This window comes from Archocentrus centrarchus, chromosome 16, assembly GCF_007364275.1.
Source record: "Archocentrus centrarchus isolate MPI-CPG fArcCen1 chromosome 16, fArcCen1, whole genome shotgun sequence".
NCBI lineage: Eukaryota > Metazoa > Chordata > Actinopteri > Cichliformes > Cichlidae > Archocentrus > Archocentrus centrarchus.
Genome location: NC_044361.1, coordinates 21,376,867 through 21,402,274, shown reverse-complemented (window position 1 = coordinate 21,402,274; position 25,408 = coordinate 21,376,867). Strand labels below are relative to the sequence as shown.

At 40.7% G+C, this 25,408-nt stretch overlaps 2 protein-coding genes across 6 annotated transcripts in view; one reads left to right on the top strand and one right to left on the bottom strand.

Moving 5' to 3' along the window:
• fhod3b (formin homology 2 domain containing 3b) overlaps window positions 1–10,917 on the top strand; it is an 87,550-nt gene extending 76,633 nt beyond the window's left edge. For both annotated transcript variants that reach the window (XM_030750739.1, XM_030750740.1), the window contains 13 exons: window positions 184–234; window positions 1,007–1,197; window positions 2,032–2,547; window positions 2,637–3,553; window positions 4,096–4,254; window positions 4,771–4,953; window positions 5,667–5,786; window positions 6,586–6,747; window positions 6,855–7,045; window positions 7,208–7,400; window positions 8,546–8,732; window positions 9,965–10,126; window positions 10,275–10,917. In XM_030750739.1, the coding sequence (XP_030606599.1) occupies window positions 184–234; window positions 1,007–1,197; window positions 2,032–2,547; window positions 2,637–3,553; window positions 4,096–4,254; window positions 4,771–4,953; window positions 5,667–5,786; window positions 6,586–6,747; window positions 6,855–7,045; window positions 7,208–7,400; window positions 8,546–8,732; window positions 9,965–10,126; window positions 10,275–10,357 (3,115 nt within the window). In that variant the 3' untranslated portion in view covers window positions 10,358–10,917. The remainder of the gene's footprint in view (window positions 1–183; window positions 235–1,006; window positions 1,198–2,031; window positions 2,548–2,636; window positions 3,554–4,095; window positions 4,255–4,770; window positions 4,954–5,666; window positions 5,787–6,585; window positions 6,748–6,854; window positions 7,046–7,207; window positions 7,401–8,545; window positions 8,733–9,964; window positions 10,127–10,274) is intronic.
• Window positions 10,918–12,922: 2,005 nt separating this feature from the next.
• On the bottom strand, window positions 12,923–23,527 carry LOC115794092 (retinoic acid receptor RXR-beta-A-like). Of its 4 annotated transcripts, none has more exons than XM_030749362.1 (12): window positions 23,347–23,527; window positions 22,175–22,368; window positions 21,018–21,171; window positions 20,607–20,786; window positions 20,195–20,248; window positions 16,296–16,456; window positions 16,086–16,215; window positions 15,433–15,559; window positions 15,277–15,318; window positions 14,869–14,960; window positions 14,668–14,773; window positions 12,923–14,524 (listed from the first exon to the last, which is right to left on the bottom strand). In XM_030749362.1, the coding sequence occupies exons 2-12, from the start codon at window positions 22,313–22,315 to the stop codon at window positions 14,377–14,379; spliced, it is 1,335 nt and encodes a 444-aa protein (XP_030605222.1). In that variant the 5' UTR covers window positions 22,316–22,368; window positions 23,347–23,527; the 3' UTR covers window positions 12,923–14,376. The 4 variants fall into 4 exon arrangements, with proteins under 4 accessions (XP_030605222.1, XP_030605221.1, XP_030605223.1 ...); XM_030749361.1 differs by having other exon boundaries at window positions 23,338–23,526; XM_030749363.1 differs by lacking the exon at window positions 23,347–23,527 and adding an exon at window positions 23,092–23,292.
• Window positions 23,528–25,408: the final 1,881 nt, after the last annotated feature.

The window sequence follows — 25,408 nt, the reverse complement described above, 5'->3', positions numbered from 1 at the left end:
GCAGCATACACAGAACCATGGCAGGCGGACTCAACTACAGCCCACGTTCTGCTCACTTAGCATCATATGATGTTCTGCTTGCACATCTCAAATTTGAATAAAAATCTTACATAGTATGAATACAGGTCTTAAGCTGTCTTTTGGCCACGCTCTTCATGCTCTGTTTCTATCTTTCTGTCTCAGTCGAGATTACGTTGAAAAGAGGGAAGAAGCAAGACAAGCCAGGGAGGAGAGGTGAGCTTGCCTTTTTAATCTTTCACTTGCATTCACAACACAGGCTTTGCAGCAGCTGTGAAGCCAGGTTGTAAATTAAGGGGCTTTTAAGTGTTGTGACATCTTTTTTTTCGAAAAATTAACAGCAGATGTACAGATATCCAATTGCAACCAGCCTCTGACTTAATAATAGGTATCAGACCCCCCCTTCTCTGAACCTTCTTACCATTAAGATGTTCCAACATTTAACAGGAAAAGTGTGTAATTGTTTTTTGGCATGCACATGGTTCGGTTATCTTTGACTGTTTTCGTGTGAGCAATATAAATTATAGCTCATTCTTATGCCTGCATCTTGTTTTTACCCCAGTGAACTTGAAAATGTAGAATACTGAATTTTGAAGGACATTAAGTGATGTGTTATCATTAGCCAATAATGTTACACAGAACTTTGGCAACTTTATCAAAATGGATGTCATTTGTCATCATTTTAGTCATTGAGTAATGAGAAGTATTGCTCCATTTTCCATAATTACCCTGGAACGAGACAACATAAATGGCTGTTGTTCATTCTCATAACTTTTGATCATTGTTATATGAGGCCATCATCCCTCCAAAGTCTAATCTTTCATTTCAATAGCATGAATGTTTGAATCCATCCTCCCTCTTCCTTATCAGCGTAGGAAATTTAATCTGCGTTATGAAGGCCTTCATTCAGTCATTCAGCTATGCATGACCAGTTTTCATGTAACTACAGCACAGTGTGCAGACTGGAAGCAGCTGTTTGTGATTGCAGGTACAAGGCTGTGGAGCGGGTAGCTGCAGAGGAGTTTGAGCGGGAGCGCCCCCGAGTGCCAACAAGAGGGCGGACAGAGATTACTCTGTGTTTGAGTCCAAACCCTGCCAGCCGCTCAGTATCCCGCTGTGCTACACCTTCATCCATTATTTCACAAGAAGACTCCTCAACCTCCTCACACCAGACTTTGGGTACACCACCTTTGTCAAACATTTCTTCATCATTAGGGCTTGAAAGATACGAGCATGAATGAATGTTGGCTTACACCGCTGTCTCGCTCACTTGGCCTGTCGTTAACAATTTGATGATTACTGACCTCAAATAATTCTATTTACACCTGCTGTGATTTAGTAGCTCCATAGTGTAGTGGCTAACACATTTGCCTTATATGTGAAGGGTGTAGGGTCCTTGTTTGAGACCAGGAGGAGATGCAAACAAACCTCAGAGGATCACAAGTTACCATACTCCTAGTGCCGGCCCCAAGTCCCGATAAGTGGGAGAGTTGCGGCAGTAAACCTGCACCAAATCAAACATGCTCATTTACCTGCTGTGGTGACTACTTGGTCAATAAGAGAGTAGCCGAATGTACCTACATCTGCCGTAATTTATATTTGGCAGTGGCTTCTGCTCAACCATCAGCTCATATGAACTGACATCAGCTGATCTCAGCAATTCAGAGATACTTTGTTGTATGAATGTAATTTCCAGTTTATCTTTTGAAAGCATACTTCTTTGGTGACTTGAAGAAAAAGACTGAAGTTGAAGAAGTTTTCTCAGAAGCTGCAATGTTTCAGCCAGTTGTATAAAATGGATTAAGTGATTGATTTATGAATTTCATCTACAGGGTGAGAATGTCAGTATCAGTGCAGTTGATGATATGCCGGGAAGCAATTTTAAATATAAACAATGATTTTTCTTTCTTTTTTTTTCTTGAAAACTATCAGAGTTATACATTGGCACATGAGAAGGCGCAGAAGTATCTAAAGTAACATTTTTCTTTAATATTGTTGTGGTTTCTTTTCCAGGAACAGAACACATCACACATCTTGAACCACAGACCAGAATAAAAAGTGCAGCACCAGAGTTACCAGTATCAGAACCATCCCCCACACCTCCCCCAGAACCAGACAAACAGCAAACTGAGGCAGGGTCGCAGGCAGAGACAGAGGATGTTGCTGCTGAAGAGAAGGTAGTGGTAGAAGTGGCTTCAGGTGAACGGTCAGGCATGAATAAGGAAGAGACACGAGAGCAGGAGAAGCTTGAAGAACAGAAACAGCGTATGGATGTGGAAGCAGAGGTAGCTGATACAGTAAAGGCGGGAGAGCCAGATGTAGAGGCAGAAGTGGAGTTAGAAGAGGAGTCTGAGAAGGAGCAGGCGACAGAAAGGGATGTAGACGACAGCGTGCTGTTGAGTGAAAAAGAGAGACAGAATGAGGAGGTGAATGAAAAGGACAACTGCTCTGCGTCCAGCATCTCCTCCACAAGTAGCACTCTGGAGAGAGAGGAGCGGGAGGTGAAACTCAACCGTGACATCGAAGCAGGTACAAATGTTAGAAAATGCATTTGCTTACTTTGATGATCACCTGCCATATTTCTCTCCATTTTATCTCCATTGTTTCCATGTCGGCAGGTCAGTGGACTCAGTGCATTAAAGAGGCAGATGTGAATGACCAGTGCAACAAAATTCTCAATGGTAAACGCTTCATGCTGGACATGCTCTACGCTCAGAAGGCAGCCGCTGCTGAGGACGGTGGGAAAGTGTTAGAATCAGAAAAGGAGAACTGTAAATGTGAGAAGGAGGAGGTCAATGACTCAGTGGCGAGTTTGGCCAGCAGGATCTCCACATTGGAGGCTCACAGACAGGCCAGAGAAGAAAATGTGAAAAAAATGGAGGTGGGACATCTGGACAATCAGGGCAGCGTACGGGCAGTGGCAGAGAGGTTTGGAGATTTAGTCAAAGGCCTAACGTCTCCATCTGAGGCAGAGACCTCAAAAGAGCAGCAACAGGCTGACAAATCATCGCCCGCCGCCTCGTCAGCTTTAGCCCCTAAGAAAGAGTCGGACTATATCTGGGATCAGCTGATGGCCAAACCAAGGGAGCTGCGGATCAAAGACATGGACTTTACAGACCTGAAGGATGACGATGACTTGGACATTTTAGATACGAACAGCATGACAGGGTCAGGTGACTTAATACCACCGCTTCCTCCTCTGCCATGCAATGCTGTCCTGCCACCACCACCGCCACTGTTTGGATGTCCCCCACCTCCTCCAATCCTTGGCAAAATGATGCCTCCACCTCCACCATTTATGGCCCCTATCCCTCCGCCATCCCCTCAGCTGAGCCGAGGGGATATTCCTCTCTTCCAGAAGAAGAAGAAGACCATCCGTCTCTTCTGGAATGAGGTGCGTCCTGTGGACTGGCAGTGTAAGAGTCATAAATTCTGTAAGGAGTCCCTCTGGTCCAAACTGGAGCCAATTACACTGGACACATCCAAGTTGGAGCAGCTGTTTGAGTCCAAATCCAAGGAGCTCTCTGTCACGAAGGTAACTTTAGTGTTATACTGCTGTTACAACAGCTGTCGTCCTGTAGCTGTTTATTTGAAAGGATCATTTTGTGATTTAGTAGGGTGCTAATTGGGCTTGTTGTCTCATATAAATTAGGACGCACATGGTGCAAGATAGACTTTAGATTAAGCCATCCGTACCTCTGGGTTACAGTAAACTATGGAACCAGGACACATCACTACATTCTTAAATCCTCACAAAGATTTAAGAATAGAATTCAGTGATTCAAAAATTTGTGGCTTTATGTTCCCCATAGGATAGAATATTCTTTAGATGACTCCTGCTCAGGAAACTAAAAAAAAATTCACAAATGAGACCTTCAGGTGCAGAAAGTTGTGACATTTTTGGAGGCATGTACTGTAACAGCAGGAAACACTGTTCAAACCACACAGGTAATCAGTAAATGGATTTTTTTGGTCAAGGCTCATATGTTGGCTACATTTTTATACATTTTTTACACAGCATGCGTTTTAAACCTTTTCAAACTGTCTCCGCCACTCATAATATTTCGTATCCTGTAGAAAGCAGCTGTTGATGGCAAACGACAAGAAATCATAGTCCTGGATTCAAAGCGCAGCAATGCTATAAACATTGGTTTGACTGTCTTGCCTCCTCCCCGCACAATCAAGACGGCCATTCTCAACTTTGATGAGTACGCGCTAAACAAGGAAGGCATCGAGGTAAGCCTTCTTAATGAGGTTCTGCTCTAAGATGCACCCCACGAGACTCTGTTCATGTTCACTTAACACTGACACCCCGGTTTATCACAATACACAACTGGACTTCCTAAAACAGAAGAGTAACAGATTCTTTCATTTTCTTGTATGTTTGAATGACATTTATTTTTGGCTCATTTTAAGGAATTTACATTTGCAAATCCTTATGTACTGCATAAACTACAGTGTTTATTCTCAGCAGAGGCAAGTAACCATTCACACCTTTCATCTCTGCAGGTCTTTTTAACCCCCTACAACACAAATTGTTTTGAACGATGTCACACAAATGTGTAGGAAACCTGGCAACAGCTTGAACAGAGCTGAAAATGTCAGAATGTTTGCTTCCACTCTCTTCTCGGTGATTTCCTCCTTCACCTGTTGTGTAAACATTTTACACAGGTGGTGAAAAACTACTTAATGTGTTTAAATTATATTACAAGCTTGTCTCCCCCCCCCCAACTTGTCTCTTTCCGGCCCCAGAAAATTCTCACCATGATCCCAACAGAGGAAGAGAAACAAAAGATCCAGGAAGCTCAGCTGGTTAATCCTGACATCCCTCTGGGCAGCGCTGAGCAATTCCTTCTCACCCTCTCCTCCATCACAGAGCTGTCTGCTCGCCTGCAGCTGTGGGCATTCAAGATGGACTATGAGATTATCGAGAAGGTCAGCAACAAGCACGCTTGTAGCAGTTGTGCAAGTGCATTACTTCTCATTTTTGCTTCTAATTTCCTTATAATACTCATGCTTTTGTGAATTAAAAAAACACACACACACACTTTGTATTTTTGGTAATATACTCATGACTAGAAACCATGACATGACATCTGTATGGTAAATATGAGGCTACAGCCAGGCACTGATTAGCTTGGCTTAGCATAAAGATTTGAAACAGGTGGAACTACATAGCCTGACCTTAAATAAAGGCAAAAAAACCCCCAAAACTGCTTACCAGCACCAAGACAGAGAGCCACGCTAGCTGTTTCTCCTCTTTCTGGTCTTTTTGTTAAGCTAAGCTAACTAGCTGCTGTGTCATGCTGCAACCCTCAAGCAAACATGAGAAAATCATCAGGAAAGTGTCTGCTTAGGTTATAGACAGCACCAGCAGACAGGTCATTTTCCAACAGACTTCTTTATAGTTGCTTTCTTTTGCACCCAGTTGTCGCCCCCCACTGGCCATTAGAAAGAATGCAGGTTTGAGGCACTTTTGCATTACTTCTACTTTTCAGCCTCAGGAGCTTCATCCATTTTTTATATACAAGATTTTTTGCTTTTTGTTCGTGGTGCAGTACTGCACAAGATCTGTCTACATCTTTATGATAAGAGACGCACAGACATGCAGGGACGTGCTTCATGACTGCATTTTCCTGCTCTTTTAGGAAGTGGCAGAGCCCATGCAGGACTTGAAGGAAGGAATGGGCCAACTGGAAAAAAATAAGACGCTCAGATACATTTTGACCACGTTGCTTGCCATTGGCAACTTTCTCAATGGCTCCAATGTGAGTAGCCCTCAAGACATTTGCTGCTTTCACTTGCTTCCTACATTTCCCCCAGTGCTTCTCATCCCCCACCTTCCCTGACACCACATTGATTTGGCGAGGATAACGGTGACGTCTGCATGCCTGACTGCGCCAGACACTGTCCTTCTACAGTAAAAAACACTTGTCAAGGCCTCTGCTAGACCTGGCCCTGTCTGCCGAAAATTAAAAGAGTGGGACTTCTGAGAATTTCTTTTGTCTGGGTTCGTGTTTGAACCTGCATCTGTGTCTCAGTTTGTTTTTTTTTTTAATTTGTTTTTGTCTCGCTTTGTCATCTGTGTTTCTTTTCCCCTGCATGTGCCTCGGTGTGTATGCAGCTGTGAGTAAGTGTACTTATGAATGAACCTCTGGGATATGTGAGCCAAACATGCAAAAGGGAAGCGTAAGTCATCAACATCAAAACAGGCAGTTCCCGTAAATAATGGCAGCATTTATATTTTGCAGAAAGCCATTTAAAGCTGGCAGGAGAACAAGGGAGATCCCGTCAGGATTAGGATTATGTCTTTCATTCTGGCTTTTTAGCTTCGCTGTGGTGAGCAGAATAATCAGTCAGGCCTGAAATAGACTGCAGTTTCAGTCTAATGAATCTGCATATCTACTCTTAGCTCTTTTCCAGCTCCCTTTTTTTTCCCTGATTGTGCCAAAAAGGAAATTCACTGCAATTTTGGTCCCAGAGTAGCAGCACGATTTTAATTTTAGACCATTGTTTCCATCCCACACTCTGAGCGTGCTCCTGTGTGTGCATATACATTATCTCTAGGCGAAAGGCTTTGAGCTGAGCTATTTGGAGAAAGTCCCAGAGGTGAAGGACACAGCTCATAAGCAGTCTCTGCTGCACCACGCCTGCGCCATCGTGGTTGAGAAGTTTCCAGACAGTACTGACCTCTACTCTGAGATCGGCGCTATTACCCGCTTGACCAAGGTTACTTTTGTTTGCTTTTTTTTTTTGTCACTCATTTAAATCAAAGTTGGCTTTAAGTTGACATGAATGCCACGTCAACTGAAGCCTGCCTGTAATATTGTTGGTAGGTGGACTTTGACCAGCTTCAAGACAATCTGGCCCAGATGGAGAGAAGGTGCAAAGCATCATGGGATCACCTGAAAGTCATCGCAAAACATGAGATGAAACCAGCATTGAAACAAAAAATGTCCGACTTCCTCAAAGACTGTGCAGAGAGAATCATTATACTTAAGACGGTACATCGAAGAATTATCAACAGGTGCGTTCAGGTGTAGATAATCCACTAATTACAGCTTTAATTTGAATCTAAACAATATTAGAAATATTTCTGTGGAATCTGATTTTGAGTGTTCATTAATGATGAAGCATTTCTAAGTTTTCATTCCTACCAGTGATGTCATGTTTCTCTACTCATCTCCAGGTTTCACGCTTTTCTATTGTTCCTGGGCCATCCAGTATACGCAGTACGTGATGTCAGCATACATCGTTTTAGCAAGATACTGAGTGAATTTGCTCTAGAATATCGCACAACGAGAGAGCGTGTGCTGCAGCAGAAACAGAAGAGGGCCAACCACCGAGAGAGGAACAAGACCAGGGGAAAAATGATAACAGATGTAAGTTGTCTTCAGCCGACCTGCATGCACATTTTTCCATTTCATAATCCTCGTCTTTGTTTAGTTTGAGCGTTCGGATTTCTGAGAAACAATATGGCCCGTGCCTAGGCGCTGGTTGTATCCTTAATCTGGTTAAAGCACCAAATGTGGCATTTGTAAGGACATCGGTGTAGCTCCTTGGTATTCATATATATAGGTTACTGTAACAACAATCAGTGAGTTGTTTTTAGTGTATCCTGTTCTGTAGCTGCAGCCAGCTAAGAAAAGCCAGAGCAAACACCTCACCGCATGATTAAAGTCCCCCGGACCGTCAGAGCAGACTCAACAGCGGGCTCTGGCAAGAACACCCTCTCTTCAAAAGGGCCCTAATTCAATCACCGTGTGAGAATTCAAACTCTGGATGGCCCACACCTCAGCCGCACTCCTATAAAGAAATTCAGTCAAATGCGCTCCTCTGTGCTTGAATCTGCAGGGCAGTATGCGACACCCACTGAATTTTTTCTATTTTTTTCTGTAGAGTGAAGATGATGATGATAGTAAGGTAACCTTGTATGCAGACAAGTGCATGTGTGAAGTTTCTGTTGTGACATTTAACCCCGTTTTACTGTTGACACACTGTTGTAACTTTGGACAACACCAGGTGTTGTAACATCAGGATTAACAAAGACTGGGTCAGTTGTGACACTGACAGGCTGTCTGTCTGTGTCTGTGTGTGTGTGTCTCTGTGTGTGTGTGTGTGTGTGTGTGTGTGTGTGTGTGTGAGAGTGAATAAGAAAAGCTGATGGTGAGGAGGAAAGAAGGCATGATATTTGCTGAAATGTTGACTGAATCTAACCTGAAGGAGTCTCAGACACATCAGGTGGAAAATAATGAAACTTTTGAACCCGGCATGTTGGCATCGTTTCAAGAACCAGTCATGAGGGAATGAGAGATTGTTTGCCTCTCAGAATTGTGTACGGACTCTTTGAAATAACTAATTGCTCCTGTTTTAGGGTAGAAAGTGCTGTGTCACTAGTCAAGATTCACCAGTATGATGAGGTTTAATATTTTAACTAAAGCATGGTTAACCAAAGCATACTAATAAAATCTCATGTACTCTACTGTTGCCTTCACCCCCCACCCCCAAACCTCACACTGCCCCGCAGAGCGGTAAATTTGGCGGAGCCCCTTCGGACAAACCAGAGAGCCAACCTCAGAGTATCCAGAATGCTGAAGAGGCGGCAGAACACGAGAACATGAAGGCCGTCCTGAAAAGCAGCCTGCAGGGCGGAGAGAGCGGAACATCCACAGTGCCGGGCCTTCGGACACGCACCAGAGCCAGCAGTACCAGAGGTTCTGCTCATTAGCATGTTATGCTCTCATACCGCTAACATAGCTTTTCATATTTATATCATTGCCATCTATCCTGAATACAAGATTTGCATCAACTCCAATTCAGTTCAGTTCACAGTAACAGCTGCCTCTGCTTCGTAAACAGTTCAGTTGAAAGAATCGTACCTAAAACCTCATTTTAATTTGAACTATTTAGCAATGTAGCAGCAAAATTGACTTTTAGAAATTGGTGTACTCATTGTCCCCACGTCATTAACAACAGACTGAGCTACTGACCTTTCCTCTGATACCAGCAGGTGCAGTTTTCACTCAGGATTTACTTGATGTAAACGTTTTCATCAATCCAGCACTTTATCACATCAGCTATTCACTTTCAACACTTTGATGACAATCAGTAATGGGTTATTTATATAGCTCCAACTGACCACAATAGTCATATCAAGGCACTTCACATTGATCACCTATAAGCAAGCCTTCAGCGACAGCGGGGAGAAGGTACAATAGGGACTGATCGTTCATGGATTTGTCTGTAAGAAGGATTTTAACTTAAGTTCCGGAATTTACAGGGCGCTAATTCACTTCAGTTTTATTTATAATCGCCAAAGAGCTTTTTATTATATGGCACAGACTCTACAAAATTAAAGAGTTATCTGGCGATCCCCAATGACGAAGCACTTGCTGACAGCGGTTGAGGAGGAACTTCCTTTTAACGTGACTAGACTGGTAAAACCAGGCTGAGAGAGGGGGTCGTGTAGGAGGAGAAGACAGAAAAGAGGAGCTTTAATGTCTTCCTTTCTGTTTGTACTGTCAGCTGATCCAAATTGCCAGCTGAAGGCTTTTTAAGGGCTGATAATCACATCCTGTTTACAGGATGTTCCTAAATTTGGCAGATTTCTGCAGCTGAAAGAAGGCAGTCCTAGAGACTTTAAGTGCAAGCTAAAGGACATATCACAATCAAAAACGACTTCAAGGTTCCTCATATTAGTACTGCAGGCTGAGGTAATGCCACAGCATATTTCTGAGGTTTACATGCATTAACTTTAATCTGAATTAAGCAGAAAATTACAGGTCTTTAAGCGATGCTTGTAGTTTAATCAAATGATTTGTCTTCAAACATTATTTTAACTCAGTATCTACATAGCATTATAATTTTATGCTAATGCCTTAGAGAAGCAAGCAGAATAGAATCAGTCTCTCTTTTTTTCGTACCCATTTCGGCCCTCTTGTTCCAGGGCGCGTTGCCCCGTGGTGTTCTGCCAATGACGACCCAGTAAACTGCACAGATGACACAGCTGATGAGATCATGGAGAGGATTGTCAGATCAGCCACTCAGGGGCCCAGCCAGAGGCTGCAGCCGCGAGAGAGGAGACGATCCAGAGCCAATCGAAAATCACGTGAGTCGTGTCAAATCTTGGACACGTGGCGTCGCTTATTATCAGCTACATTTGCAACTAATGTCGTGAAAAAAACAAAAAAAAAGCAAACACTTTGCTATGATTGATAATTATGTTTCCACTCTGAATTTTCTTCCTGACTGCACAGTGAGGAGGACATTGAGGAACGGTTTGACAACAGAGGAGGCAAACGCTCTTGGATTGTCTAATGGTTCAGAGATGCAAGTGTGAGCTGGACCCCCATGGACATCAAGATATCTGGAAGCCCTTTCACTGCCCCACCCCATATAGACATAAACACCCAACCCATGACCCTACTCTGCTCTGGCTTGGCACTAAAATCCCCCACCACCACCAAGTTTGATGAGTTGATCTCATCATTGTGTTTGGACTCGACACAAGTGCTTCCTAAAGAAAGGGAAGGCTGAACAAGATTTTATTCCTAAACTGATGGGCAGAGGGAGCAGAAACGGAATGCTGCATTAAAACCACTAAGCTTTGCCGTTGCTGGTTAAACACAGTTTACACATGATTTGCTTTCATAAGGCTTCATCACAATTACGCTTTGAATGTGATATTGCATACAAACATCTGCAGAAGTGCTTTTTTTTTTTTTTTTAAAGGCTGAGGGAATCAGAACAGTTGGCAGTGCTTTTATCCCCATGGCCTTGACTGAATTCGGAGAGCTAGAAGTTCGGTACAGACACTAAACCCTCAAATACGTGTTTGGGTTTAGTTTCAGTCCAGCAGCTTTAGTGACAAAAAAAAAAAAAAAAGACATTTCATCTATTGAATAGATGACTTTGTGCAGAGGGTTATTCTGTTATATACTACTGTGGTAGTTTTGTGTTTCATTTTGCTCAAGAAGGTGCTCAAATAAGGAACAATTGCACTGGATGTAAAAGTTGGGTCTCAAGGGAATGCGAGACCCTTGACACTGATTAATCATTGAGACATCTGAATCTGAGAATATACTCAGCAGTTAACCAGCAATTCAGCAGTAGCACAGTTTTTAACGTTTAATCAAAGTCAACATATCCAAGGCAAACGTGCATTAGTTTACTAGATAAGAAGAAATTTATCAGAGAAACATCACCGCGAATATTTTTTTAAAGTTAATACAGAGAGAGAGAATGGTGAGTGTCAACAGCTCAATTACAGCAGGTTTGACTGGTGATACAGCTGGTTTCAGACTAATGCTCACAGTGCAAGCAATAGCTTGAACACGTCGCATCGATTCTCACAGATTAACAGTTGGGGACACTTTGAGTGAGGCGGCGTACCGGTACAAGTGGAGTTTGTTTCGTTTTATTTTATAGAGACTATGAGCTGCACATTTCAGAGTGCCTTTCAGAGACAGCTATTTATTAAGACGTTTTCAGGGACATATAATAACGAAAATGTTGCTAAAGATGTGCGGCCTGTGAGGGGTGTGGGTTAATATTGCAGTGTAGATCATTCTTGAGCTGTGATTTATTTTTAACCAGTGTTTTTAAACTTGTCATGGCAAAACTGCTTTTTTTTTTTTTTTTTTTTGGGGGGGGGGGGGGGGGGGGGGGGTCCATATTATGTATTGGATCAGATAGTTTATGAAGATAGCTTTAACATATTTATGACAACTTAAGGACTAGCTATGCACATTAGCTGTATCCTGTTGCCTTACTGTAAGATACGGGCATACGAAGTTCCACTGCATTCACGTGTAGGTAAAAAGAGACGAGGCCAAATTCATTTGTGGTTTGTCATTTTCAGGGTACGTGGGGTTTATTTTTTCATTCTCATTGAATGCAAACATCAGGGGGCACATTTAGTAATAATTAGTACTGGTGATATGAATGCACATAAATTTATTTAATTTGCTTTTTTTTTTTTTAAACATCTAAATCTGTACTGAATATTATAGAGCTCATTGTTCTATTAATCAATTTGGAATGGCCTTGACTGAATTCCTAACATGCATTATGTTTGGCTTTGACGTGGGTTCTATCAACTTTTTCATTTTCACTGTGATGGAAACATAGCCATTGAGAAAATCATTTAGGGCATCGTGATGAATCGGCATAAAATCAAATCAGCGCTCCATCTTGATTTTGTTTTGAATTGACTGGAAACTTTTCAGCACCTTAGACTCAATGTGTAGCATGCCACTTAGTAAAACTGAAGTTACAGGAGGAGGTGGAGTTTAATGCGTCTCCCAGATCGTTTCAAGAGCAAAAAAAAAAGACATATTTGAAGCAATACAGGGGAATGCTGTAAATGGATGTACATGTCATGACAATGAGTCTTTTTCTTTCTTTTTTTTTTGCTCCATGTGTAGAATAGTGTATTATAGACTAAAAGCAGTGTTATTCTAATTTAAGAAAACCAAGCCATGCATGGTTTAGAAAAAGAAAGTATCACTTCTGCTTGACCCAGGAGGTGGTTTCACTTTTGTTCTCAGAGCTGTAGGATTTTCACTTCAGACTGTAAACTGAACAAATGCAGCGAAACACGCAGCGATCATCTTTACCAGTTACTCCAGTGGAATCCTGTGGAAGCCTTTGATTTCATTGCACTCGACATATTTTTATCATTAGCCCATCACACATTTGCTGCCTGTGCCATAACATCACTGTGGAACTTGGACTAAAGTGCTTTACTACCAAGGCTTCGATTGCAACTATAACCACAGCAAAAACTATGTAACTACAACAATAAAAAGGCTCATTAAAACACATTGACTATTTTTAGTCATCTTTCAACTGATTTGTATGACCTTTTCTTCTATGAATAAATCATTTTTAGACCAGACAAACATCCGAAACAAAAACTTAAGCCTTTTTATTTTTAGTCCACACAACCCATGTTTCAAGTCACTTTATGTTCAAAAGCATACAGATGTCAGTGACACGTTTACCATTACAGCTGGTGTTTACACATGGCCAACTACAGACTTCATCTGGACTTAAAATTAAGTTATGTCCACAGGTGTTATGGAGCTAAATGTGATTATTGTTTGCTTGTAATAAAATGCAGAGACATCACAATGATGACAGCTACCTAGAAAGAGGATAGGTAGGAAATACAACTAAGCATCAAAAAAAGCACAAAAAAAAAAAAAAAAAGAAGCCAAAACTGTCTCAGCAAATCCAGTGCAACCCAAGACACGTTCTGTTTATATTAGCTGAAAACAGAAAATAATAAAAAGGGTACATAATTATAGAATTTGTATCTCCTGATCATAATTCAAATTTTTCAATATACACTGTCCCTGAACAATTACTTTTGCACAGTACCTTAGATTTGTGAAGATAAATTACAAAATGGAGTATTCCCTTTCCACAGGACATTTTCTTTGTAAAACCCCTGAAAAACTGACAGGCTTACCTAGTTTGACATTTTGTATTGCTACATTTTAAACAAAGACTGACAAAGGAATTTTTAGCTTTGCATATATTTATAGGTTTGTGGTTTGGTGTGCATCTGCGCCAATAATCGTCTCTGAAATAGCACCAAAAGACAAAAGCCTGACCACTCAGGGTTTTGTTAAATGTATGGTTTAGAAATTGTACATGGCAAATGCGCAGAGCAGTCTAACAATTAACCTCAACATAATTATTCTTTTAAATGGCAAAGTAAACAACACTCTGCATATATACAAGACACATAAAGCTGACCCTGAATCAGCACAGACAAGTATGGTCTGACAGTTTCAGCCGCTTGCTTGTCTTCTGTCTCAGGGTCACTGCTGGATTTCATCATGTGCAATGGATACAAGTAAACTCGGAGCTGTTGTTTGGTACAATAATGCACTTCTAGATCTGAGCTAAGTTTAAACTGATTTTTTTTTTTTTTTTTTTAAAAAGGGGCGTGCACCATTAACGCATACAAATCAGGTTGCCTTCCTTTGTGGATCGCTTCAGTTGGAGAAACAACTGAATCTTAAAATCTGAGGTGTCTAAAAAGTTTATACAAAAATGTATACCCAAATTATAGCTCCTGTGAGGGAAATATGTAAATGTTTATATTTTCAAAGATACTTGTGTTTACCCATAGTTACACATGAAGTTAATTAAACATATAGCACCAGCTTGTAGATCATGCCAAGCCTTGGGTTTGGTCTAAAGCGCAAATCTGTGCTGCACTAAAAGAAGTGTAACGCAGACAGCAGTGAGACAAATCGACAAATCTTCAAAGAACTTAAAGTGCCACTCCAGTCCCACGCCCACTGCCCAGACTTCAGCTATCTAACCACAGTACATGCTTCTCATCTAAGACAACTGATGGGGAGCTTCAAGCATTTCCATGAGGAAAGTGTCAATAGGCGTGTCACCAATCAGCTTGAAGAAGAAAAGATGCTCCAAGCACTTCAAGCCAATGGATCGCAGCGCTGGCAGTCGAAGGAGGAGCTTAGCAAACCTGCAGGGAACACAGAGGATCTCATCTCACTTAACAAGATATATATATATATATATATATATATATATATATATATATATATATATAAAATAAATGTACAAGTCGGGACTATAACCAAATCTGTCATAGCTTAGGACCATTACCTTCCCTGCTGCTCTGGATATTTCTGTTTGCAGTAAGCTTCCAATGATGCATAGACCTTTTCTCTGAGGAGCTCCACTTCACTGGTGTTGGAGAGCCCTTTGGCATCTACATGGAGCATGCAGAAAATTAAGGAACAGTCAAAAAACAATCCGTTTTGAAAAGAAAGTTAAAGGTTTCTTATTTCCTGCACCGCCAAGTACCTGGGTTAAACAGGACAATGGCTCGAAGGCAGCCCAGCTCTGTTTTATCCATTTGCATATCTCTCATTTTATTGACGAGCTCAGTGAGAACCCTAAAAAAAAAAAAAAAGGTTTCAGAGTGTTAAACACAAAGAGCTAAAACTCCACTGTGACTGATTATTGACCTAAAGCAATGATTCTCAAACCTTTCCCATCATGACCCACTTAGGCCCCATGCTCATCACACTGGATGAAGTCTTTTCATAATTTTCTTGTTCTGTCGTCAGAATTAATCCGACGTTCAACATTTGTTCAGCATGATTTTTCTCCCAGGTCATTCGTGCCCCCACCTGTCATGACCCTGCGCACCACAGTTTGAGAAACACTGACCTAAAGACACTCGACAACATTACACAAGTGGAAAATTACCTATCGAATATGGCACCGACCTCTGCACTCTGCACACTTTCCCTGTACAAAACAAAAGTTAAATTAGACAATCCATTATTAAACACATTAAGCCATTACAGTTAAGAGCAATTTATACTTGTGTATGCTGGTAATTCTTTGCCTCCATCAGTGTACCTGTCAAAAATGGCTCCAACTCCTGCACTGTGTGCACTATCGCGCTGTAGCTCAGAAGCAAGAAGAACTCCATCCTTCAAAGGAATGGAACGATGGGAGAACGAGGCAATCAGAAGCTCATTCCACCCTGAGAAATGAAGAACATTTACACACAGCAAAAACCATCAAAATCACTTGACTCGATCTTTTAAAACAGGGACTTCTGTGTCTCAAAGTCACGGCTCCCTTAGGTTGCAGGTCCCTTAAGTTGTTATTGCCTTCTGGGCAAAAAAAAAAAAAAAAAAACCTTCTGGGGCATCACCACACATAAAAACATGAGCTAACAACAGTGACTACAACAACATGTTTTTTATAATGTTTCAGTAAAACTGGGCAAAAATGTGGTTATGTTATCTCACAGGCTTTTAAAATCTGCTGTACATTGTTTTTTGTCGTTAATTATATATCCGTGTGTTCAAATTCTCCAAAAAACAACTTAACTGGATTTCACCCTATGTTAAGAATTACAATAACAAACTTAAGTGTACATCTTTGGCCTTGTTGCTTTTTCAGCAGCAAACTGTAAACCTCTAAAACATTCATAAGGTGCCTTTGATGAACCTGCAAAGTCAATGTTGATCAGATCACTTGTGTCTGCAGGTGTTTGTTCTTACCTGCACGGAGAAGGATGACCTGATCATCAAGAGGCAGTTCAGAGAAATGAGGGATCCTCTTTGCCCACTCCACCAGGGCAAACAGCTGTTTGTCAGCAGTCTGACAGATGTTGCTTACAGCATCATGTGGCTGAAAGAAAAATAAGACAATAAATGCTTCCAGTAATTTTAGTAAGCTTTCACCAACTTTGCAACTTTCCAGCCACTCACAGAATTTCCTGCACAGCCTCCATCTGAGTGTAGCTCAGTCTTTTGCTCCACAGCCGTCTCTGCCTCCAAGATCTTCTCCACAGGCATCTCGTCATTTACTCCAACACTGAATTCCAGCTCGCCCTCCCGCTCTCGGTTCCTCTGTCGTTCCTCCTGGACCGCTGCATCAGACAAAACATACACAGATAGAGCAACATTGATCCTTTTAAGAGTTTAAGACTGACACCATGCAAAGTGCTCTGCCTCTGTGCAGTGTTTTTCTGCTGCACTGAGAAAGTCTGCTGTACAGGCAAGTCAATAAGAACAATATTGATGTATATAATTTTTAATGTAGAGCTGTCAATTGTAACTAAAATGTAGGACCCCAAATTCAATTACATTTTATTTATATAGCACCAATTCACCACAATAGTCGCATCACGCTACTTTACACTGTAGGCTTAAAAACCCTACAATATTAGAGAGAAAACCCAAATAATCAGATGACCCCCTATGAGCAAGCACTTGGTGACTGGGAAGGAAAAACTCTCTGTCAACATGAATAACACTCCAGCAGACCCAGGATCAGGGAGGAGCAGCCATCTGCCATGACTAGTTGGGGTTGAGGGGAAAGAAGAGCACCTTAAGGTAACTGTTTGTTGTGATTTGGTGCTATAAAAATAAAATTCAACTGAACTGAGGAGGAGACATGACAAAAGACATGATGGGAGAGAGTGTCAAAGTTTAATAATTACTTAATTATGCTTGTTGAAACCTCTAAATGCAGTAGTGGTGTATAAACACAAGGAGAGTGAAAAGAAGAAACGCTCATTGCATCATGGAAAGCCCACAGTGGCCTAAGCCTATTGCAGCATAACTAAGAGATGAATCGGGGTTACCTGATCCAGCCCTAACTGTACGCGTTACCAAACGTTTTAAGTCTAATCTTAAATGCAGAGAGGGTGAATCCAAACTGCGAGCTGGTTTCACAGGACTGACACCTGAAGGCTTTCCCTCCCATTTTACTTTTAGAAACTCTAGGAACAACAAATTAGCCTCCAGTCTGAGAGTGAAGTGCTTTATTGGAACAATATGGTACTACAAGAGCTTTAAGATATGGTGGGGCCTGATCATTCAAAACTCTGTATGCAAGGAGAAAGATTTTGAATTTAATCCTGGATTTAAACAGGGAGCCAATGAAGACAAGCTAATATGGGAAAAATATGGTCTTTCTAGTCCCCGTTAGCACTCTCGTGTCAGCGCTTTGGATTAACTGGAGGCTTTTCAAGGAGCTTTTAGAGTGATCTGATAATGAATTACAAAAGTCCATCCCAGAAGTAATAAATGCATGAACTGGTTTTTCACCATAACTCTTGAGACAGGATGTCTCTAATTTTAGTAATACTGTGGAAATATAAGAAGGCAGTCCTACACATTTGTTTAATGTGCACATTGAAGGAAAAATCCTGGTCAAAAAATTACTCCAAGACACAGTTCTACTGTAGGCCACAGTAATGCCATCTGTTGGCTGTAGCTCAGTAAGTAGAGCAGGTCACCTACTGATCGGAAGGTCAGCGGCTACTCCAGGCTACATGCCAATGTATCCTTGGGCAAGATACTTAACCCCAAGTTGCTCTCCGACCGTCCTGTCGGAGTATGAATGTGTGTGAATGTTAGTTAATTAAAAGCACTTAGCTTAGTAGAAACATGGAAGTGCTTGTATGAATGTGAGTGCATGGGTAAATGTAAAACGTGTTGTGTAAGCGCTTTGAGTGCTCTGACTGAGTAGAAAAGCGCTATATAAGAGCTAGTCCATTTACCAAAAAAAAAAAAAAAAAAAATCACCATGTTTTAAGATGAAACAAGTTCACTCTGAATCCAACTTACAATGGAAACAAAATGAAAAAGTGAATCCTTTGGAATTTTCTGCTTTTGTGTTGAAATGTATACAACCATATGCTCAGATGTTCATACAAGTTAAAATTATAAATGAACTAGGCTTTTCTGTTCAGAATCATAGCGTCAAATCAGTCAGGCAAGCAAGAAACTGATTATTGATAATATCTGGACTGGTGTCCACTGGTGGAAGCTCAGTAGAGAGTGGGCCATGTACAAAAGTAATGATGCTAAACATCAACATGAATCTAGTACACAAGGCCTTTGACCCAATAAATATATAAATGATGTTTTGGACTATATTAACATAATTTTTCCCCATTTGAAACAGTAGTGCATGTTATTTAGAAGATTTCACACATGCTTTTTCTTTATGCCATTTATTCAGAACTGATTATGAATCATTCCTCAGTGCATCTTTGAACACATTTTTTATTCTACTTAGTTGTATGAACATGTGAAGTACTGTCAGGCTGAAGTTCCATGCAAGAGTTTGTTTTTAGGGTACAGAGGTTCTTTACACACAATACTTTAAAGTCCCAAACAGAACATTAAATTGTTAAAGACAGACACTCAAATCATCTGGAATGGCAGCATTACTCCAGAGAGTTGCAGTTAGGACAAAGCACCACGTGGACCGCAGAAGGGTAAAGAATAGCATTTAAAATGTTTGTTAACCCTCTGGGGTCGACAGACATGCCAGAGCGTCCGAATGACATCGCTGATTTAAGATGACGTGGCATCAGGACGCTGCTGCGCCGAGTCTCCATTTCAACATGAATCGAAAGTGTGGACTTCAAACTATGCACCAGTTTTTAAATTGTGTTGATAGGCCAAGTAAAACCAGAGTTATGATCAATAATGTACGCCAAGCTGTATATCGTCCTCACGTTCAATAAGCATTTCGTGCAGGAAGAAACTGCAAAAACGGAATTTTTTTGCTAGCAGGAAGTGCTTACGAAGAAAAAAAAAAAAAAAGAATTCACATCTCCTTTCCTATTGGTGGAAAAATGCACCATGTCAACAATCAGAAAATTATATGGCTACGTGTGGCATTTGGTTGCTGAGGAACAGGTGAAAAGGTGGTGAAAGACAAGTGATGGCAATATTGCGCTGCTTTGTCTGTGGTGGACAGGAACTGTTTTTTTGGAGTGGCACAAATAACTTGTGTGGCTTCTTATTGTGGCGCCTGATTGTTCTGTAAATAGTTGCACAAAAAACCCCCCAAAAAACAAAAAAAAAAACACCTGAGGCACTGACTGCATTTAAATGTAAATATCTGTATATAACTTTGATGTCTGCTATATCTGTACATAAGGCTTTAAAATTTACAACTTATATTTGTATTTTAAGTTGTAAAAATAGTTTGGTTTTACACGTTTGTGGTTTTCACAGTAAAAAAAACAAACATTTTTTTCTACTGTGATTTTATGTTTTTGTGTGACTTTAGGTCCAATATGTTAATACAGTATGTCAAAATGAAAAAAAAAATAACTGTAAAATCACACATGAGGTTGTGCTGAAAAAAATTATATCAAACAAGGTAAGGTAAACAGTTTTTAAGGTGAACTATAAAAGGTAAAAATCAAAAGTAGTCAAAAACAGCCAATTATACCCCAGAGGGTGAAAATGGACCCGTTGTGAAAGGTTTTTCCTATATTATCTGCAGTTACTTAAAACAGAAGTAATTTTGAAGTGGTATAAGCAACACAAGCCACGCTGTCTCTGAAAATACTGACATGTGAGGTATAATCTGCCATTCTCACTAGGCGATCAGACACTGAAAGCTGCAGCTATAGGAATCTGATATGTGCCTTAAACAGCAACCAAAATTAGAACTCCTTGGATTACTGCTCATTAGACAAGTACCACATACTACACTTGGCAGTACATCACAGCAATCATCACTCTCGTTCATTCCCAGGTCAATATTCTCACACACACGTCATCAACTTTGCATTTCTAACTATCTAATTCTCTAAGTGATATTAAAATACAGTATCCTCAAGAATTGAATGTCATACTCATCCATCCTTCAACTTTTCCATCTTCTGTTATCCCCTTTACAAGTTTGATTGCTAGTGAAAGATGGAGAAAGATTTGAATTGGAGAGGGGTTATTTGTACCAGCCCCAATAAACCTGTCTGTCCTACTTATCTAAATCCAACATCCACTTTCACCTATGTTAGAAATAATCCACATTAACTTCAACTGTTTTCTTTGTCTTTACTCTGTATAATTAATAACTTTCCAAAAGGTTATTCACAGCCAGTGTTTATCACTCAAGTTATACGTGTAACCCTGGGCTGCAGAAAATTCTAACATGTCACTTTGGTACAGTTACATGTAAGTCATAATAAAACATGTTCCTAAACCTCTGACAGCCAAACAGGCTCTCTAACATAATATTCTAATACGATGCTTCTCTTTGCATACCTTCCCTCTTCATTCCCATGGCCAGGCACTTCTGGTAGCGGCAGTACTGGCAGCGGTTCCGCTGGCGTTTGTCGACCAGGCATTCTTTGTTATCCCTGCAGGTGTAACTCAGGTCTTTGCGCACAGTTCGTTTAAAGAAACCTTTGCAGCCCTCACAGCTGTACACTCCATAGTGTTTCCCTGTAATATAATGGGGGGGGGGGGCACACTAAAGTTAGAGCTCAATGAGAAGACTGGAAGTAGATGACATGAACCTGAACCTGCAAACTTTTTTTAAAAATTAGTAATAAGTGAAATCCACAACATGAAAATGTTAGCAGCTGGGGATAATCAACACTAAAATTGTTAAGGCATAAAATATTCTCCAGCTGTGGTTTCACGCTTCACCTTGTTCTGATGAAGTTCACTCACCAGAAGAGCGATCTCCGCAGATGACACACAGTCGTTTCTGAGACAACATTATTCCCGGGCTGTGAGCCTGCATGGGCCTCAGGCCAAACGGAGGCTTGATATCTTCTGAGCTGCTGACTGAGTGCATCCCTGATATAGGTGCTGAAGATGAGATCTGGACACAGGTTGCAACTAAATCAAACAATTGAAACAATGTCACTTTGTTCATTATTTGTATGCAAAGGCCAGACAGCTATTTCTGTCAGCTTGACTACCTGGAGGCTAAAGCTGTCAAAATCAGGCAAAAATAGCATATTTTACTCCTTCACAACACAAGCAAATATATGACTTTTGTCCACAAGAAGGAAAACTGATACACGACTCATTATTACTTCTGTGAGTACATTAATTAAAGTGGGATATTTAGGGTCATCTGGCAACCTCTGATCATTAGGGAAAAACGTGTATTCCCTAAATGGTTGGCAAGTTTGGTGCCAACCTAGAAACAGGTTGATGGCTGCAATAAATTTCACCTAGAAACAAAGAGGGTGCTGCACTAAAAACCTCCTTGTGGTTGCTTTGGTCGCTTGATAGTTTGCAATGAAAACACCAAGTTGTCTGCAAACACTCGTTAACTAACCATCGAGTGGCAGTAAAATTTGAGAAAGTGTGGTGCAAAACTGGAAAAGGAGAACATTCACCTTCAAAGTAAATGTTGGGCCTTACCAGTGAAACCAACACACTTCAAAAGGTGCACAGTTTACTCTGAAGGGCAGATGTTCTCTCTTTTACAACTGCTTAGTGAGTCGTGGGTGAGTGCAATCAAGTGGGCATCTTCAATACAAACTATGGGCCCCTGCCACAACCTCATGCTGACCAAAACAATCACTAGTGAGCTTTAGGTGCGGCACCATATACCTCTTTGCAACCAATCTCATCTAGCAACAGCCAGCAAACACCCGCAATGACTGGGCAAATACACTAGTGATGCGTCTTGGTGGTTGCCAACCTAGCCTCCATTAATGATTTCAAGTTTAAAAAAAAAAAAAAAAAAGAAAAAAAAAAATAATTGGTAGCCTTCTAAAGAACCTGGTGTTTGCCCATATATGTTTTGAAAATAAGAACTGAGTGCACCATGACATCAGTACAATACATACACCCTAATGGCTATGAATTACCTGACTGCTGCTAATGGGTCCAAATCCCAGAGAGTGTGGCACCACTGGAGAGTTAAGTGAGGGACTGATGACTGAAAAAGGAGAACCTAAGATTCTGGTGGGGCTGTTGGAGGCTGAGCTGTTAGGGTGCTGTGAGGACATGGCTTGTAAGCTGCCCGCTGGAGAGAAAAATGTCCTGTCCGAAGGATATCAATCTGAAAGTGACACAAAAGGATACCATAAGCTATGCAAACCTTTCCGTTTTGAAATGCTGAGAAAGTGTGCCACCATTTTATGATTACTTCTTCTATTTTTTAAGATTAATTATCTAAGAAATGGTGTTAGCCCAATAGCTGCAGCACACTAAGGCAGATAAGCATCTGTTAACTGTGGTGCATAAAGTATTTAACGAATGTAAAAAGGGTCTCTTTATTTCGCTAAATTTAAGTAAAAAATCCGTACCCCCCCCCCCCCCCCCCCCCCCCCCCCCCCCACACACACACACACACACACAAAAATATAAATAAATAATAAATAAAAAAATGAATAATACATTTTTAAATATCAGCAAATAAAAAATTTCTCGTGGCAGGTAATGTCTGCTCAAAACCTACGTTACGGTGTGTAAATATTTGCTTGCATTAATCTGTGTTTGTTAGCGTTTCATGTGTGCCAAATTGTTGCTAAAGATACGCAGTAACGCTACCACTGAATCAGGTTTAAGTATATACTAGACCATACTAGGTCACAAAGCAAATGCATTGTTCGCTGTATTCTTTAACAACCACAAAACATTCCTCATTGCGACACATAAATAACGTCTAAGTTTGCTATTATTGATCGCTGGTTATCTGCAAATCCAGGAAGGCTTCGAAGAGCCTGGCTATGCAACGTTAGCAAACACGAGCTTTGGTTTCCACATGTCTGACTGATACTACCTTCTGTTGTTTTTCGAAAAACTGGGATATAACAAACACGCCACGTTTTGCATCTAAAAATGTTGCGTAATATCTCGACAATCCACAAATAAATCCGCTCAGCAAGCACTGGCTACGATTAGCTTGTTAGCTTAATGCGCGGCTAATATAGCCAACATTAGCTCGATGCTAGACTCGGGGTAATGCTCCAAGAAAGCGGCTGTTCACAAACTAGCTCGTGGTCGTTTGAAGGTTGGAATTACATACCAGACACACCTTCGAAGCATTGTTGAAAATCGCTTCACTTTATCTAGATAACGACCGACAGTCAGAACCAGTCCACTTCGGTCAGAAGCTGTTGTTGTTTACAGGCCATGATGGCTCAGTGCCACAATTCACATGAGCCAAAATGTCCCACGGGACCACCCATAACAGCACCGTCATATGACACCCCTGCCGCAGAGGTTCAGCTTGATTTAGTATTTAATCACAGCTAATTTGGTTGGTGGTTGTTGTCATAATTATATGCAATATTTGAATTTAAACAGTATCCATCTTTTTAGTATATGTTATCAAATTCAACACATTCCAAAAATACACTATATACATATATGTGTGTGTGTGTGTGTGTGTGTGTGTGTGTGTGTGTGTGTGTGTGTGTGTGTGTGTGTGTGTGTGTGTGTCATCCATGGTATTTCACACCTAGACAAATATAAACAAGTGATTGTTGTGGGTATGATGGTAGTAAACAAAAATGTAAGTAAACAGTAATAAATAAATTCAACCAGAAACTGTGTGTGGTTTTTGAGTAGCCCAATTATGGCGTGGTATTATTTGAAAATCTGAGCAAGCTGTTTCAAACAGCCACACCTACAAGAAGAGCTGGAATGTTTTCCCTTTGACAGAAGGAAGGGGCATATACAGTATTGCACAACTTGTTCTTGCACCAGTGATTTATTTGTGCAGTAATATTTTCCACTATTCAAAATATTGAACACAGTGTTCTGTTTTTCTGAGGACCATCTTTGTTCAGTGTTTTTCTCCTGGGCTGGAGAATGACTTGTACTTTTGTGCTTGTGAATTAGTTGCACGTCTTCCTAAACCCTCACAAACAGAGGTTCAGTTTACAGTGTTTTTCCCCATTTGCAGGGCAGTTTATGAGAAAAATAATTAGCTTTATTGCCACCTGGTAATGGATTATCAGAGGTCAAAGGTTGTAATTTTCATTGTTAAATCAACAAACAAGAAATCAGTGTAGTAGAATGTACTAGAGAAAAAGAAACATGAAAAACTGCTTTGTTCTTTGTCAGCTCATGAGAAAGTGGTTCTTAACAAGCCAGGTGGCATTCTTACTGCAACTCTGTGCTTCCTGAAGCTGCTAATGCCTTACAGGAGCAGCAGCTGATCACAATGGAGCAATATGTTAAGCAATAGTATATGTTTAGTATCTTTTGGCTTGTTGCTTTGCAGTGTGTCGACAGAAAACAGCAGACATAATCATGATGAAAAGGACTTCTACTGTGTATCTGACTTTTTTGTCCGGTTTGTACTAGGCATTTTTATTACACACATGCAGTTTATATAGATTTAGATATATACAGTTTGATTAAACAGTTTAAATATTGTAGCTGTTTAATTGTTGTTGCCTCAAACTAAATATATTGCCTTTAATTCCACAGTTTTTTGCGCCTTCACACTGGGATCCTCAGACTTTTCCATTATTACTTTCACAAAGAACTCCAAACAAGCAAAGATGTATTGCAGAACAATGTACACTGATTTAGCAACGATTTACAACTCAGCAGATGTGGATAATTTGACCACTCTAGTTACAAATATGAATGGTAGTGTTTGGATAGGACTGGAATTGGAGATGTTTGTAATTTGTATTTTAAATGTTTGGAACTACAGGGAATGACAGCACTGACAAACCCATGACAAACTCAATTTTGTTAGCCGTGAGGGTATGTTTGTTTTCTTCACCTATAAACTATGTGCTTTCTATGTCAGCAAACTTGTCGTTCATCCTTTTTTACTATTAATCAACACACAACAATCATTCATACTGACTCTTATAGCAAGGAAATCATTTCCAGTGCCCAACGCTGCAGTTGCCTACCAGTCTGACATCTCCAGCTCCAATTAATTTTACTGCAGGTGCTGCTACCAACCAGTCAAACACCACTAACATTTCCACCACAGTAGGAACAACTGCATCAAATACCACAGAGTTTCTGTCATCAACCTCAAGCACTGACCTCAGCAGTGCAACTACAAAAATGTCATCCATGACACAGCCACCTCCTGCGAGTACTGGTGGTGTCTCTACATTAAAAGC

Bases quoted from the DNA above. Each gene is read 5' to 3' on its own strand.
- LOC115794092 (XM_030749362.1), bottom strand. From the start codon at position 22,315: ATGTCCTCACAGCACCCTAACAGCTCAGCCTCCAACAGCCCCACCAGA. The intron at 14,774-14,868 runs GTACTTGGCGGT...TGCTCCATGTAG, and splicing joins CATTGTCCTGTTTAACCCAG to ATGCCAAAGGGCTCTCCAAC. The intron at 14,525-14,667 runs GTAATGGTCCTA...TGTTCCCTGCAG, and splicing joins TATCCAGAGCAGCAGGGAAG to GTTTGCTAAGCTCCTCCTTC.